Source organism: Haematobia irritans, chromosome 5 (assembly GCF_050003625.1).
Source record: "Haematobia irritans isolate KBUSLIRL chromosome 5, ASM5000362v1, whole genome shotgun sequence".
Taxonomy (NCBI): domain Eukaryota; kingdom Metazoa; phylum Arthropoda; class Insecta; order Diptera; family Muscidae; genus Haematobia; species Haematobia irritans.
In genome coordinates this window covers 175,531,090-175,548,316 of record NC_134401.1, presented here as the reverse complement: position 1 = coordinate 175,548,316, position 17,227 = coordinate 175,531,090, and the positions used below count along the sequence as shown (strand labels likewise).

The following is a 17,227-nucleotide window of genomic DNA, read 5'->3' as shown; positions in this document are numbered from 1 at the left end:
AACTCAATTAAGATTTTAATTGGAAAAATGTTCGTGAAAATTTTTTCTGTGTACGTAGCCTATCCCAATTCAATTCTGTATAGAAATAAAATTTTGGAAAAATTTTCTATACAAATAAAAATTTCGAAAATTTTTCTATAAAAATAAAATTTTGAAAAACTTTTCTACAGAAATAAAATTTTGGAAAAATGTTCAATAGAAAAAAAATTTTGGAAAATTTTTCTATAAAAATAAAATTTTAGAAAAATTTTCTATAGAACAACAAATTTTGGAAAAATTTTCTATAGAAATAAAATTTCCACTAAATTTTCTACTGAAATAAAATTGTGACAAAATTTTCTATTGAATTAAAATTTTGACATTTTCTCTCTGTTGCTTAAGCTTGGTGGAAAAAAAATTATATATTTTCTATATCGCATTATAACCATGCGATAACTAAATTACAAGAGTGCTTAACCAACAGAAAAAAGTATGTTTGTCAAATTTATTTAGGATTTTTTAATTCGGTAGATTTTCTTCAAATTTTGGTAGATAATTTTTGGCACGAATGGTACAGTGATTGTAATTCGATTTTTGAATCATAGAAATTATTTTGAAATCTTTACTTTAACGAAATCTATCCTTATTTAAGTAAAATAGTTATTCATATTGGGTCAATATTTTTATAGCCTATGTTCGAACCAATATATAAAATAAAATATTATATATTCGCTAAAAATTCTGTTGCATTTGTTTTTAGTTAAAACTATCATTTTGAAATCATTTGAAAATCTATAGCATTCATTTGTATTGAAAGGCAAGGCAACAGTAAAATCCCACACACCTTCCAAAAGACATTTTGTGTAAATTGTCTCAACTTTTTTTATCTTTCTCATACCACTGTGAATTGTGTGTCATCTATAGTATGTGAGTGTGTGTGTGCGAGAGAGTGTTTGTTGCTTCATTCTTTAAGAATCCCTGGTCACAAGTGTGGCAGCGCGCGCCTTCTGTTTACAAAGTATTTAGAGAAAAACATCAAACATTTTTAGAATAAAAACAAAAATGAGCCAACAGGAAAGAGGAAAAACAAATTCAGAATCGAATAAAAAACGACCATAGATAAGTACAAGCATATATGTATATAGAGCGCATATACATATATCTTTCGTCGCCGGTCGGGGACTCTGTCTGGGAATGAGTTTTGTGATCACAATGAGAAAGTGCCGTATTTCAGTCGATCAAAGTCGAATGTTCCGAACGAAACGACAATAATTTAGCGCACTCAGAAGAAAAGCCACAGTTCTATTAGTTCCCATTTTTTTGTTTTTTTTCAAAATTTGATTTTGTTGATAACTGAGCAAAACGTGAAAAGTTTTTTCACTGAAAGTACATGGGCAGAACATCATCGAAATCATCTTTCCCACTACCAGAGCCATCACCGTCGCTGTAGCCACAATCACCAGTAGCACCACCGCCACCACCAGCACCAGCGCTTTTTTCTTAATAATTTTTGCCACATACCAATCACCGGAAACCACAGAAACGGGGTAGAAAGAAAAAAACAAACTGAGAGTGGACACGACATCTTATGCAACAATCAGAGCACCAGATTACCCAAAAAGACACCCAAATATTCTGTGCCCAACTGCATTAAGCGATATAGCGGGGAGAATATTTGTCGTCAATTACATATGCCTTACAACAACAAAAACAACAACATATGTTTGAGTGGTTGTTATTGTTTTCGTATTGTTTGTAGAGAAGACAACAGACCATAACAGTACTCAGGTAATTGAAGAGATCAATTCTAGGAGTGAGTGCAAAGAGAGAAAAGAATGCCAAACTATCGCCAGAAGAATCGAAATCGCAATAAAAACAAAAACCGAAACAAACAACAGCAGCAGCAACCTCAACAACAACAACAACAGCCGTCCTCGTTGCAGTCGGGTCTACGGCCCGGGACGGACACAGGGTTTTCAACCCTGTCCAAGGACTGCAAACCCCCATTTGGAGTATGCTTATTTCCCGAAAAACTCGAAAATACCAACTCCAAAGGGCTACAACAACAACAACAACAACAACAACAGAAGTCACAGGCTCAACAAAAACAAGAAATTTCGGAAGAGGGGAAAAGCGCAACAACAACAACAGAGCCTATTACGACCAGTGTCGTTGAATCACCAACATCATCCCCTTGTCTATCACCTCCAACGCAATCTCCGCCACCGCCAGAAACTACACCATCTACACCACACCAAGAGAATGTCATCCAAAGCAAAGAGATTGAAATCTCTGAAGATGCGTCGTCTGTTGCAGCATTGAATGAGGAGGGCCATCGCAACAACGTCATCACGCAGTGTGGCACAGTTTCCACCGAACCATTGACAAAGTGCAATCAAAGTCCATCGCCAAAATGTAATGCCGAGAGTGATCAAAACATGGGCAATGAAAAGTCAAAATTAAGCAAAAGCCAGGACACTTTGGAAGGGACCAATGTGGATCCAAATCCTACCCTAGTACATGTGCCCTTAACGCCCAACTCGAGCCATCGGTTACAAGCGAAAGTTATCGTGCATCGTATCGTGTGTGAAGATTCTTTACCGGAAACCCAAACGAATATTCCCAAAGCGGAAACGGAAAATGCAAACAGTGTTAAAGTGAACAGTGCAAGTGTCTCTAGGGAAACAGAGAAAGCACCAAATGTTGATAGTGCAACAGTAGACATTCAAAATGTCCTTAGGGAATCGGAGAAAAAAGACAGTGCCAATGAAAACCTAAAGAAACCAGCCACGGTTATTGTGCATAAAATTCATTTGGAAAATAGTGATAGTGAAAATGACAGCAACAACAATACAACCCCCACCGCCCTATCTCCCGTCCATATTGAGGAAATTGGCGGCGATGAATCCTTGACCGATGTTGAGGAACTCAGATCGCCCATTGTTAGTGAGGTTGATTCAGCCACCGAAGGGGACGAGGGCGATTTCGAGCAATCGTCGGATACGGACGTCCAGTCCATGACTTTTTCGCAGCGAGAAAAACGTAAGCAAAAGCGCATTGCATTGGAGAATCATTTTTTGCCTCAAATTCTTAATCCTCGATTCCTCGATAGTATAATCGAGGAGAACAGTGATTTAAGTGAGTGTGGAGATACCCCTCTATCCAGATCGGCCTCTGGCGAAAGTGCATCAAATTCGGTTGATCAAAAAACACAAAAACTTAATGCCAAATATCCCAAAAGCTCCCTGGACTTTAGCAAGACTCACAAACACACCCTATCCCTTAGTACCCATCACCAAGCTAACAGTGAAGCCATTCGTGAAGAACCTTTGGCATTTGCCGTCGAAGCCCGACTCCAAGAAACCCCCTCGGCTGATGAGAGTTGCACCACCCTCAAGAGTTTTCTCTCGCCCGAGGCCGAATTGGCCGAAATGGTCTTTATCAATTCCGCCTCCAGCAGTATGTCCGATCTAAATGATGTCGACCTTATGGAACGCATCTCACTTCATTCTACCCCCTCTGTTGCTTTTGATTTGGATACAGATGCCAAAGATCTGATAAATAAACCTCCTGATGGCAGCGAGAACACATTGACATCATCGTCGTCACCATCATCATCATCGTCACTTTCGACAAGAGCTTCCTCTGCCGTCTCCGAATTTCTTCCAATGAACACAAACAAAGGCGGTAATTTTGTAAACAACAATTCGCAAATGCCGCTATCGTCGTCGTCGTCATCACCTGCTATTCATCAGCTCGATCAGCTAACTACAGATGATGGCAAACAAGAGCAAATTCCACAGTCGTCAGCAGCGATGCTTTTCTCTTATGGTTCCGGTGGCCAGCAGAGATTCGTCAATGATGATGACTCTGCTGCGGCCGCTCTTGCTGCCGCTGAACGTTTGTTGTTAGACACTCAAGCGAGATTGCTCGAAACTAGTTGCGATTCGGTAAATACAAGTATTGTTAGTAGTTTACGGGCGGCTAAAAACGCGAAACCATCACCAGAGGCTCCTACGGAAAACGTACAGAAAAATATGAACACGGTACGCGATTTAATAAACGCGGATAGCACACAAAAGCCAAATGCAAACGGTAATGACGTTGTCCACGACAACAGCAATAACAGTCCACTAGGTGGTGTTGTTGTACGAACCCATCAAATTCAGTGTCAGAATATGTCCCAAACATTACGTGGATCGCCATCACCCCCTCCAATTCCTCCGCCTCCCAAAACCATTGACATCGCATCGAATGAGTCTTTGTTACCTTTGATCGTCCAAAATGTCGAGCAGCACAATGACCAAAACAAAGAAAACAAACTGCAGCAGCTTTCATCAGCACTCTCCCTACCTCCCAATGCCATTACCCCTACTACCACCTCTAACAATGTTCCCTCTCCCCTATCCTCACTGACCCGACAGGAGTCCTTGGATTCCCATTGCTCCGATAGCACCACATTTAGCCAGTGTACAGCCATCAATGTTGGATCAAGTGTCAGCAAGGCTTCTGATAACACATCCTCAATTTCAGATCTCAAAACCAAAGTGACCACATCAACCACAGATAATAGGACAGCACAACAGCAGGAAGGAGAACGTGAGCGAGAACAAAACGCCAGTCCAACAGACCCGAAGAAACTGCGTTTGCTATGTGCCGAGACATTGGCCGCTCTACCATATGGTGGTGAAGTCTTGGAAGAGTTAGCTACTGTAGCGCAGAACATAGGTGAAGTGCGAGCTGTGAATGTAGTCAAAACACAAACCACAACAACCACATCGAGCACAAGCACTTTGAAGCACGACAACAATATGCCTTATCCCTTACCTGAATTGCCACACATTGACGATTTGCGATTGGCTCTGAACAAAGGTCTCGACGAACCCTCTACTCAAAGAACTTCATCTCCCTCTACACATCCTGAAGCCTGGTTGGGTGTACCCACATCCTCCGATCCTAAAGTTCTAGTATGTCTCTCTCCATCTCAACGCTCCTATATGGAACAACAACAACAGCAAACTGTGATCAAGAAAACTCTCATCAAGGAATCACACAAACCGGATGATTTGCTGGATGCCCATCAGAAGTTTGTAGAGCGACGAGGCTATCATGAATTGTCGAAGCAGCAACTGGCCGCTTTGGAGCAAGAGAAGGCGGCGGAGCAGCAATTGCTTCAAACTGCAGCAATGATGAAGAAATTACGTAAAAGCCTCACACCACCGCCACCCCAAATTCCACCACCTCCTGTGCCAGCGAAGAGTAGCGAAACGGCCACAATAGCACAAAACCTATCAAAACGATCAATAGCAGCACCACAACCAGTGTCCAGCAGTATCGCCACCACCACCACTAAGATAGCCACCTCGCACATAGCCAAAAGCAGCAATGACGTCACCGCTGCTAATGAGGCTGATAAAACAGCAAACGCTTGCCATGATGGAGAAGAGAACAAACACCGTTTGTTATCTATAATACAAGATACGAGCAATTCTCAATCGATTCACAGTCAACAAGAACAACAAAAGCCTCGCGAAATGGCTATAGCAGAGAAAGCAACATCATCGTATGAAAATAACTCAAGGCAAACGTGTATTCCTCAACAGCAAGAACACCAACAACAACCACCAGCAACACCTCAGCCATCTAAACCATCCACTTTCATCGTTCCAATAACATTAACCAACGGATCTTCGTCCACGCCATACAAAAATTTCCCACAGTCCTCAGCAGGTAATATGCAAAGTGTGGAGTCGAGTTTGGGCGAGATGTTCCCCACGCTGGGTTCATCGAACATCTTTGACAAGGAGCAAAAGCGATTCTCGAACATTGAATCCTCCAGTGCTAGCAGTGAACAACTTCAACAGGCTCTGATGGATGTCAAACCTAAACGTTATTCCAGCATAGAAACCCATTCGTATGAGAGCCAAAAGCGCATTGAAAACGGTCAGGTTGTCCATGACTACTCGAACTCAAAGCATGACAAACAGCAATTTGGTGATGCACCAGCTAAACCAAATGATGGCGAAATGAAGTTCCCCTCAAGAACGACATTCACAACAGGATCACCAAGCTTTGGTGGGGGAAATATCCAGCATCCAGTATCGGAACAATCATCTCTGCAGAGCATTCTGGCAACGGTCGACAGCGAAAAGTCAAAAACAGATGACCACGAAATTATGTCAGCTTTAAAATTAAACAATCATTCTTTGTCGGCCCCATTGAACAATAACAGCAAAATGGCATCCACCATCACCGCCACTGGCAATAGCACCACCACCACCTCCTCTTCCATCAGCACAACCAAATTTAACGAAAATTCTCAAAACAATCTGCGAGATGAAGTAGATTTCGTAAAACAAAACCAAAATGAACAGCAACGGCATGAGAATGCCTCCGAACGAATGACAGCACTACGTAGTAGTGGCATAGAAGATACTTATGAGGAATTTAGGCAACGTGCCAAAGAAGCTGCCGCCGCTACTACCAACGCCACCACCAAAGCCCACATATTTCCCACAGAACAAGTAACCTCGAATGGGGATTCGAATAAATCGACGGGCAATGGTGTAATTTCGACATCATCGTCCTCTGCCAACAACAGCAAAACGATATTCCAACATGACCATGAAAAGCTATTCAAAGAATTCGATGACCTATCCAAACAGCTTCATAAGGAATTGGAGACAAGCAAACTCCAGAGGGAGCAAAAGGAGCGATCTGCCTCTTTGTTCGACCTGAATCGGGTTCAATTGCGCCAGAAAGAGCAGATCGAAGAGTTCAATAAGATGCGCAAAGATCACATGAGTGAACTGGAACAGGAAATTGAACGATCCATGAAATCACGTCAGCAACGAATGAGTAGCATGGAACGTTCCCTAAGCAGTGGCAATGCCCCCTATGGGCGTACCTACCAAATTCCCATACAAATAGAAAATGGTGGCAATGGCCACCAAGCATTTAGCAGCAATGGTGAAGAAGCACCTCCTGTACCCGAACCTCCTCGAACATACCAGATACCAATACAAATCGATAATACAACAACCAATAATAGTGCAGATTCTAGATTCCGCCGCTCAGAATCCATGTTTAATTTGAGCGATGAGGGTCGTAGAATGCGTACGTATAGTGGTAACCCTCAAACTGGAGAGGACGATTGGTCCAAATACGCAAGTGACTTGGGATCATCGGAAAACATTGCTCGGCCATTCGCAAAGGAAGTGGAAATATGTTATCAACGTAGACCTGGAGGCATTAGGGCACCTAGACTCACTGCTTCCACCAATGATCTGTCGTACAATTCACACTCGTATGACCAGTTCAATGCCTACAATGTTCGTCGATCACAGGCACCCATGCTGAATAGGGCTCCCCAACAAACACGACCTCACTATGGCAGTTGTTATTCAATGATTGAGAGGGATCCTAATCCGAAATATATTAGTACCACCTCACGGCGTGGAGTATCTCCAGCTCCACAACCTTCTGGATTCCATCCCATTGAGGCTCACGTGAGCGATGAACAGATGCGCCAGAGACGTGCATCTCTGCCTCGGGAAATACACGAGCAACAACTGAAATACATTGCTAGCAAAGAAGAGGAGCTCCGGACAGAATTCGAGCGATTGCAGAAGGAGAGACAACGTCTTTTGGAAGAGGTAAACAAAGCCCCTGTCATGCCTATGCCTCAACCTTCGTCGCGTCCATTGCGTGAGGCATATCGTAGTGTACCAAAACTGCCCACCCTCACCGAAGATGAAGTCTTCAGACAACAAATGGCCGAGGAATGGCTACATAAGGTGGCAGAGCGTGAGAAGAGGCGATTACAGAACATAATAAAAATATCCAAAGTCCACGAGGAAGAGTCTGCCGAGCATAGAGCAATGCAAAAGAACATGGGAGATGAGTTTTTGAATCGCGTTAAGGAGAGACGGGAGAAACTGTCCATGCCAGCCGATAGCGACTGGGAATCGGGAGCCGAATCACACCCGGCAAATCAAGCCCATTTCAGTGAATCGGAAGAGGTGCCACCTGTAAAGATTCTCGAGGGAGAACATGAAGCCAATCTACGAAGTCTGCCACGGCATTTACGCGAATTCGCAAAATTTTCGAATCACCAACGTGACGATATCGAAGGTGGTCATCGGGAGCAGCATCAGGAGGAGGAACGTTCCCAGGAGGCAACAGAAAATTCCCTCAGTCAATCCTTCAAGAAGTCCACCATGGTGAAGACTGTGAAGAATGTGAGAGCTCCAATGCTGCCACAGAATGGCGGACAGGGTGAGTCCATGCATACCAATGAGGCAAAAAATGTCCACAAAGCTTCTGCAAATTCATGTAACACAAATGCCAATATTACTACCACTACTACTACTACTACCACCTCTAACATTGACCACATTAATACTCAAACAGATCCATTATTTTCTCTTGGTGTTGGTAGCGTCTTGGGCACCGCTGTTGTAATAGGTTTGTCCGCCTGGACTGCTTGGAGGAGATTCACCTGAGCGGCCGCCAAGCAAACCTACGCACTCTTGTACTGCACCGAATTTCTCTATCTGTACTACTCCATGAGGTATCACTACTATGGGACATCATTCACATTCATCCTCTCTTTCTCGTTCCCGTACATCCCAAATCTCTCTCACTCTCTATCACTCCCTCCTTTCGGCTACATAAGAGTCTATGTATATATAAATGTATGTATGTGTGTCTAGATGTGTGCGCTGTGTGTGTTTAATATATCACAAGGCCACAGGGTGTGAGTAATCCATCAATCATTTTGGCACATCTGTATGTACCTGCCACCTTTCACCACTCCAAAACCGAAAAGAAAGAACCACTCCGGTATCCCTCCCAATATGTACGTATTTGTTGTAAACTCACTCATTTTCTCTCGATATTTGTTTTTTTTTTCTCACATAATGGCGCCATTGTAAATTGTTCCTCTTCATTATCATGTTCTCTTGAGAATTATTTTGAATTGTTTGTTTTTTGGTTTTTTTCTGGTTTTTTATTGATGACACCTCCTACCTTCTTCAGAGAATGCTGATGGCGACCAAGGGCGCAATGATGTCTCAACTGCATCTAATCAAGCAACGCACGATATTTTTTCAAATTTATCTCCCACTCCTTCAGTGATAAATATCGACGATCTGGTTCCGAACGAGTGTCCCAGTACATTCGACGAGATGTTTGCCAAATCTCCATTTCATGGACGCATTTTAGAGGAGTTTGATAACTATTGGCGTAACTTTCAGAATGCCGGAAACTCCCATCTGAGCGGCAGTGCGAATGAACCTAAGCGACAGACAGCTAAGCCATAATTGCTACCACCAAGTGTCGTCCCACACAAGAAGCTCTCTTTCTATTTCACTTTTTCACAAAACTTTCACCCTCCATTGGTCATCTAGAATAGAATGAACCACTTTCGGGCACAAGATAACATCCTCCTCCCCCTATAAAAAAAATTACTCACCCACTTCCCTATAAATATTCCACTGTACTACATCACTCACTCAATTTCTTTATCCTACAACTTCTCTATTTTTCGGCTACCTTTTGTTAAATAACCAATACTTGTGTTTTACAAAAACAAACAAAAATCATGCAAATATTTTAACATATTCTAGTATAAAATTAATTGAATTGTGTGTATGTAAGAACAATCAAAAAAAAAAACAAATGAACCAATACTGTTACCAAAAATACTAAGAAAAATAATAGCAACGTACTTATTTAGTTAAATTAACCAAATCAAATACATATAAAGAATAACAAAAAAAAACTAAAATTTAGTATCTTACTCTTCCCGCATCCTCTTGTTTGAAATCCTAATTTACACAATGAGCCTCAATTACCGAATGATGAACGAACGAACGAAATGAGTTCTCTCTTTGATTTTTCTCAATTTTTTTTTTTGTTGAAATTGTTTATGGAATTAATTAATTAATAATAACAATAATAGTAATAATAAAAAAAACAAACTACCACACCAACAAATAAATTTAGTTTTGTTCTAATCAAAATCGAGTGTATACCCAGTGTTCCGTTTAGGTGTTTAGGTTTTTTTTTTTTGTTTCTTCTCTATGGAAATCATGACATGCATGGTGACGTCATTTTGTTTTGTAGTTGCCACATTTTTGTAATCGTGTATATTGTCCCCATGGTGTTCGATTATTTCAAATTGATTAATATCTCAGCAAAAAAAGTGTCGCCAAAAAAGTTGTGCAAATGTTCCCTTTTGGATCCGCAAGTGATGCAAGAAGTGATGAATTTAATAACATGGGCTTGTCATAGGGTGGATGTCCACCATTTCAACAGCCGTTGCATTGAATTTGCATCACTTCGTAATGTTTGATCCCAATTCAGTGTTTTTGATGTGACTTGAAATATTTTGGGATATTTTGCCAAATAAATAATTTTTATAATCTTTTATGATTATGATAATGCATTCTAACGCTTGTCTGGCACGTTTCACCTCAAATATTTTCAAAAATTCACAATTTTTCTAGAATGGATTTTTCATTTGTTTTTACGAAATTTAAATAATTTGTACCATTTTATTATTTCTTGCTATTTGTAACAAAAAATTTTAAGTTAATCATTGAAAAAACGACTTATACAAAATTTAATTAAAAGAACTTCCTGTGTAGCTAAAATTAAGAACATCTTTGGGAGGATATTTTTGGAAGTGCTTTTAAAGTTGTGCCTTTAGAACAACTTCCAAATTTTTTTGCTGGGTTATTGATTCTTACGGCCATTTTCATGTAGCTCCGTTAGACTTTAACTTCTAGTTAACAGAAAGTAAAATGGAAATATCTTCTCTCCGGTTAACTTTAACTGAAAAATTTTTAGCAGTTAGGTGCCTAAATGACATATAGAATATATTGGCGGGATGACAGATATGTCTATAGTACGGTTTAAAAGTTCGTTAGCTAACGTAACACTAACGGAGCTTCATGAAAATGGGGGTTAGAGTGCACTGAAAACTGAAAGTGAACTGTTGTATGAGAAAATTGAACTAAATTGCATTCCATTTTTTTTTTAAATTTTCATAATAGGGTTGTTAAAATAACGAGAATTTAATGAAATTTTGGAATGTTCATTATCATGAAAGTAAAGAAAAAATCATTGACGCCAAATCACAGACATATTAATCAGGCCGTAGTTGATTCTTACTACTTTTGAGAAGTGTACGAAAATGTTCTTCTCCTTTACTTCTTTATTTCATATTTGTACTTATAAGTAAATTGGTAGGTCTTAAGCTGATCTTATTGGGGCTGTTATTAAAATGTTTGAGAAATTTAATTAGGCGGGAAATTTTTCTTAAAAATTAAATAAAACCAAATAAAATTCTGCAATAAACATAAGTTATTTTGAGTATTAATTTAACAACGGTATAATGTCATTCCTTTATAGGTGACATTATATCACTTTATCCTCCATTTTCATGAAGCTCTGTTGGTGTTGCGTTAGCTAACCGTACTATGGACATGATACAGTCAGAGTTTGTAACTTAACTGCGCAAACTTTTTAAGTTAAAGTTAACCAGAGATTACATTTTACGTTCCGTTAACTGGTTAAACCACTCTTTAAAACGAACAAATTTTATTAGTTTTATTACCCGTCTCCAAAAAAAATTATTTTTTTATAATTTTTTATATATACAGTTTAATTGTTGTTGTTAGAATAATCAGAGGCCCTGACCACAGAAAAAGTATCAATCAATATCTTAGTTGAATCAAACAATTATTAAATCGAAACAAAAGTCAATCGCATATATTAATTGGATCGGTTATTATTTTGAAATTCATATCAGTTATTTATATTATGGAACAATAAATTTCTTGATCAATCCAAAATTCGATAGTGGACACGGTTACATTCAAAGATAGTATTTATTATGATGAGATGTATGAATTCACTTGATTTTTTTTTATTAAATTAAACTAAATTTCCAGAAAGATCGAAATACGATTTTCTTAGAACCTCTTTATAATCAACGACAATTAAGGAAACTTCGATCAGGGACAATTAAAATATCCCAATAAAACCTTTTATATCAACTACACATATATTTTTTTTATTGCCTTGGACCCTGACAATATGGTATCGTGTAGAGGTGTGCGCGTGACTGAAATTCACTCACACTCACGAACGTTCACGAAGCAAAATATTTATTCACGCTCACGCACGATACGTGTGGTAGCCAATCCCACTCACGCACGCTCATGCATGAACTACTTTTAAAGACTCACGTTCACGACAATTCACGTGATTCACGACAAATTCACGAGACCCACGATATTTTCCAAACGGAAATCAGCAAAGGTAACAAAATTCAAAAATAGAATACAATTCGAGAGCTAAATTAATTTCAGTTAACATACGAGTGTGCATTAAATCTTGATTATTTTCGTGAGCGTGCTTTTGCCGAAATTTTATTCACGTACATTCACGAACCGATATTATTTCTCACGCACGACATATTTATTTAGTACCATTCACGCAAATTCACGAGAGTTGCTTTGGATTTTGTTCAAGACTCACGTGATTCACGCCTGTCACGAGAATTTCGTGTCACGCGCATACCTCTAGTATTCACTGACAAAGTGCCCATTAAATGATATCTGATTTATGGTTCAGTTTCATGTTCAGTGCACTCAGTGTTTACTCTTCGAAAGAAATAAACCACACGCTGCAATGGTAAGAGATCCATTAAATGATAAACAAAAGGGGAATTTTCATTAAATACCACTCAAGTAGATCTTCATTTAAGTATTGGTGGGGCGAGGTAAACTGCAAAAGAACACAACAGGATGATAATAAAAGGTTACACAAACATGTGGGATATTTTTGGTTTTATTATTTTTTTTTTGTAGAAAATTTATAGATTTTTCTTGAGTACAAATTGCAAAATATTCGAAGTAAGTATCTGAAGCTTACCAAAGAGCACCATGTGAAAATCTGAAATTGGTCATAATGATATTCTATACTGAAGGAAGAGTGTTTTTTTTATACGGAAAGAAATTTTAGACAAACAAAATTTTCTTTTGGCGCTAGGACATACACTTTCAACTTTCAATTGTCCAAAAATTCGATCCGGAGGAAAACTCACTGTTGTATTAATGATCAAAATAAAAAAATATTTTAAAAGTTTTATTCTTCTTTATTCAATATCCTCATTTTTTAATTTTCTCAACATACTTAAAATTGAATTATTTCCAAAAATTAAATAAAAATAAAACTACAGGACAAATTTAAAGTAATACCGTCATGGGAAGAGGAACTATTGCTTAGGAATAATTTGGCATTTACGATTTTTTACATTTTTCTTTGACAAAGTAAAAAACATCGCCAAATTTATAACCAAAATAGAATTTGAATATTTAAAACATTGACCAAAATAGTTAACCTTTTCCTTTCTGTACCAATAATTATGTCTACACAGAAAATAATACTTTGGCCTATTTAAATAATGCGACCTTTTGTTATTAAAGTTTTCTCTTTAAGGAAAAAACTGAATTTATAATAACCAAAAAAGGACCAGTCTCCTCATTGTTAGATAGTTGTTTTTGTATTTCCTCATACCGAACACAAAGATTCACATGAAACACCTACCTACCAGTAATCCATTTGAAATTTTTATATTAAATTTTTATTTTATTTTAATTTTTTATTTTCGCCTCATCTAATAGTTACCAGATGGCCAAGTAATAAAATCAAAGACACTCATTTACCGAATCGAAACAAAGATCATCGTAACACTGATCGATCTACAGTAGATCATGAAAGTGTCAAGAGAACCAAGAAGCAAACACGTTTTGTACTGCCTTCTAATCGACGCAGCTGGTCAGAGAGCGATTTATTGCAAGAAATTGACAAGGAACTGAAGTTGGCCAAAGGATTTTTATTTCAAGATGGTGGGTGAGCTATGTGCAAACCTTTCAAGAAAATCCCTTCATAATGCCTGAAATCCTCTTTCCCCTTAACTGTTCGGCTTTAATGGATTAAAAAATTACGGAATTATTTAAATTTATACTTTCAAAACACACACAAAAAAGATCTGTGTTTGTCTACAATTTCAGATAAAATAATTTTTTTTATTTGAGTTAAATTGGGTTAATTGGCTACCGAAATGACATTTCATCCCGATCAAATTATGAATAAAAAATTTTACTAACCATTCACTTCACCTCCAATTGGCTAGTTTGCAAACCCTCATAAATTGTCCACAATATTCCCCGCCGCTAATACTGCACTAACGTTATGAAATATTCGACTACTGTCTGTTAAGTGAGAGTGACCCTCCGCGTCTATTTCACTTTATGTCAATTATATAATTCACTTGTTCAAAAGGCCCAAAATTATACTTTAAGTAAAGAAAAATTAAAAAAAATCTGTATGGTTTGTAAATAATTACAAGGTTTATTTTATTTATTTGTTTTGCCTTCTTTTGTCGATCGATGTATCCACTACAACTAAAGCAAAATTTTTTTACAGCAACATATTTTATTTTGGTTTTTGAATCCTCGTTATTAACGACCTGAAAAAAATGGAAAAGCTATTAAATATCTTTCACACTTTAAATATAAATATTATCGAAAATTTCAAATTAGTCCGTATTGGAAAACAAACAGCAACTGAATGAAAATAGGAAATTTTTATTCAACCTGACTGCCGTCTATAATTCATGGTAGCATTAACTATGGTATCTCAACAAAATATCAGAGATAAACATTTCAAAAATAAACGAAATCGTAGGAAACCCAAATAAAACTCACCACAAGCAACAAAAAGAGAAAATGCTCTCTTATACAGTTAGCAGTCTATACAGGGTGGTTGGTAAAATTATTTAAACGTGGGACAAAGCAGTAAAATATTGAAAACTGTAGCATATTTTTTATACGTACACTGACAGAAGAGTTTTATTTACTGAGGAAAGAATTTTTTGACAAACAAAGTCTTCTTTTGGCGACAAAGGAGAATTTCATTTGTCTATAACTTCTTTCCGGAGGAAACAAAACTTGTTTTGACGCTAAAAATGTTTCTTTAAAAACAAATAAAAAATTTAGACGCAATCGTTGCGTCATTTGGTATAAATTCGAATTTATTTGCTCTTAAAGAAAATGCTTTACATATCCTTTGTCCAAAATTTCTTTCCGAAGGAAAGTATTTTTTCTTTGGGTGCAGTATTAATTCGTACATGTTGTCATATGATATCGTGTTTGAGATCAGGTAAAATAGAGAGTTTTGAAATAATAAAAGTCAAAAACTTCTGAACAAACTTGTGAACATAAAATAAAAAGTCGATGTAAAGAACGGATACGAAGTCCTAATTTGCCAATGTCAATTCTACACTGTTAGAAAAATATGTTTTTCATATGTTCCGATATAAACAAAATGTGTTTCGGGCACGATTTTAAACCACAATATATTTAAGTGCGAACATGTAATTTTCCTAAACTAACACTAAATGTTTGGGACATCTATGTTAATATGTTAGAATATATTATGTTTGGGGCATGAATGTTTCATAAAAATCATATGTGTGAATACAAACATATATAAATTTACAAATTTCGACTAAACATACATATGTTGTGATATTTTATTCAAAGCGACAGAGAGAGTATAGAGAGAAATAGAGATGGAAACCGGGAGAGTTGACGAAAGATATCAATATAACACAGCAAAAGAGTCAAAAGAAAACAATTTCTGTGAAACCGCTTGTATGTTGTTTCGGAAAACTGTTTTATGATAAGGCCAAAAATTTGATATGTTTAAGTCTAAATATTATTTAATTTGAATAAAGAGAATATACATTCTGAACCAAGAGAATAGACATTTGAAAAACAAACAGCTTATGTTTTCGCCTTGAGAGCAGCATTTTATGTATGTGTGGACATGTGTTTTGTTTATCATTTTGGCATTATTTTTTTCTTGGTTCGTTAAAAGAAATCAGGGGTCTTCATAAAAATAACGAAAGGGCACTATACTCTTTTTAGAGTTGGGACGGTAAAATGAAATAAGGAGGAAATAGTGAAAAATTACACAGTAAAATGTAAAAAAACAAAGTTTAGTTTCTCTTTATTAAAAAGTAGTCCACGAGGAGTTGACGGACACCATCAAATATAAAAGCGGGCATTAAGTTCGACTTTTACAGCTAAAACAATTTAAAAAGTTTATTTTCTTTAAAATGAATTATTAAAAAAAATATAAAAGGAATTTTAGAGCGATGGTGTTAAATGCTAGTAAAAAACTGTTCACTCCTAAATAAATTTATGTTTATAAAGGGTGATTTGTTAAGAGCTTGATAACTTTTTTTAAAAAAAAAACGCATAAAATTTGCAAAATCTCATCGGTTCTTTATTTGAAACGTTAGATTGGTCCATGACATTTACTTTTTGAAGATAATTTCATTTAAATGTTGACCGCGGCTGCGTCTTAGGTGGTCCATTCGGAAAGTCCAATTTTGGGCAACTTTTTCGAGCATTTCGGCCGGAATAGCCCGAATTTCTTCGGAAATGTTGTCTTCCAAAGCTGGAATAGTTGCTGGCTTATTTCTGTAGACTTTAGACTTGACGTAGCCCCACAAAAAATAGTCTAAAGGCGTCAAATCGCATGATCTTGGTGGCCAACTTACCGGTCCATTTCTTGAGATGAATTGTTCTCCGAAGTTTTCCCTCAAAATGGCCATAGAATCGCGAGCTGTGTGGCATGTAGCGCCATCTTGTTGAAACCACATGTCAACCAAGTTCAGTTCTTCCATTTTTGGCAACAAAAAGTTTGTTAGCATCGAACGATAGCGATCGCCATTCACCGTAACGTTGCGTCCAACAGCATCTTTGAAAAAATACGGTCCAATGATTCCACCAGCGTACAAACCACACCAAACAGTGCATTTTTCGGGATGCATGGGCAGTTCTTGAACGGCTTCTGGTTGCTCTTCACTCCAAATGCGGCAATTTTGCTTATTTACGTAGCCATTCAACCAGAAATGAGCCTCATCGCTGAACAAAATTTGTCGATAAAAAAGCGGATTTTCTGCCAACTTTTCTAGGGCCCATTCACTGAAAATTCGACGTTGTGGCAGATCGTAAGTCTATTCATGATGAAATGTCAAAGCATACTGAGCATCTTTCTCTTTGACACCATGTCTGAAATCCCACGTGATCTGTCAAATACTAATGCATGAAAATCCTAACCTCAAAAGAATCACCCTTTATTATAAAATTATGTATGTATG

The 17,227-nt window shown here is 37.6% G+C and overlaps 1 protein-coding gene across 30 annotated transcripts in view; it reads left to right on the top strand.

Annotated features, from left to right (window-relative positions):
* Nucleotides 1–17,227, top strand: part of CAP (Cbl-associated protein) — a 78,688-nt gene that overhangs the window by 19,461 nt on the left and 42,000 nt on the right. For 15 of the 30 annotated variants that reach the window (XM_075313557.1, XM_075313553.1, XM_075313552.1 and 12 more), the window contains exons 1-3: nt 1,815–4,074; nt 4,513–8,256; nt 13,677–13,901. The exons of 6 other annotated variants lie outside the window; for them this stretch is intronic. In XM_075313557.1, the coding sequence (XP_075169672.1) occupies nt 1,815–4,074; nt 4,513–8,256; nt 13,677–13,901 (6,229 nt within the window). 9 more of the 30 variants (XM_075313561.1, XM_075313562.1, XM_075313558.1 and 6 more) reach the window with 7 other exon arrangements.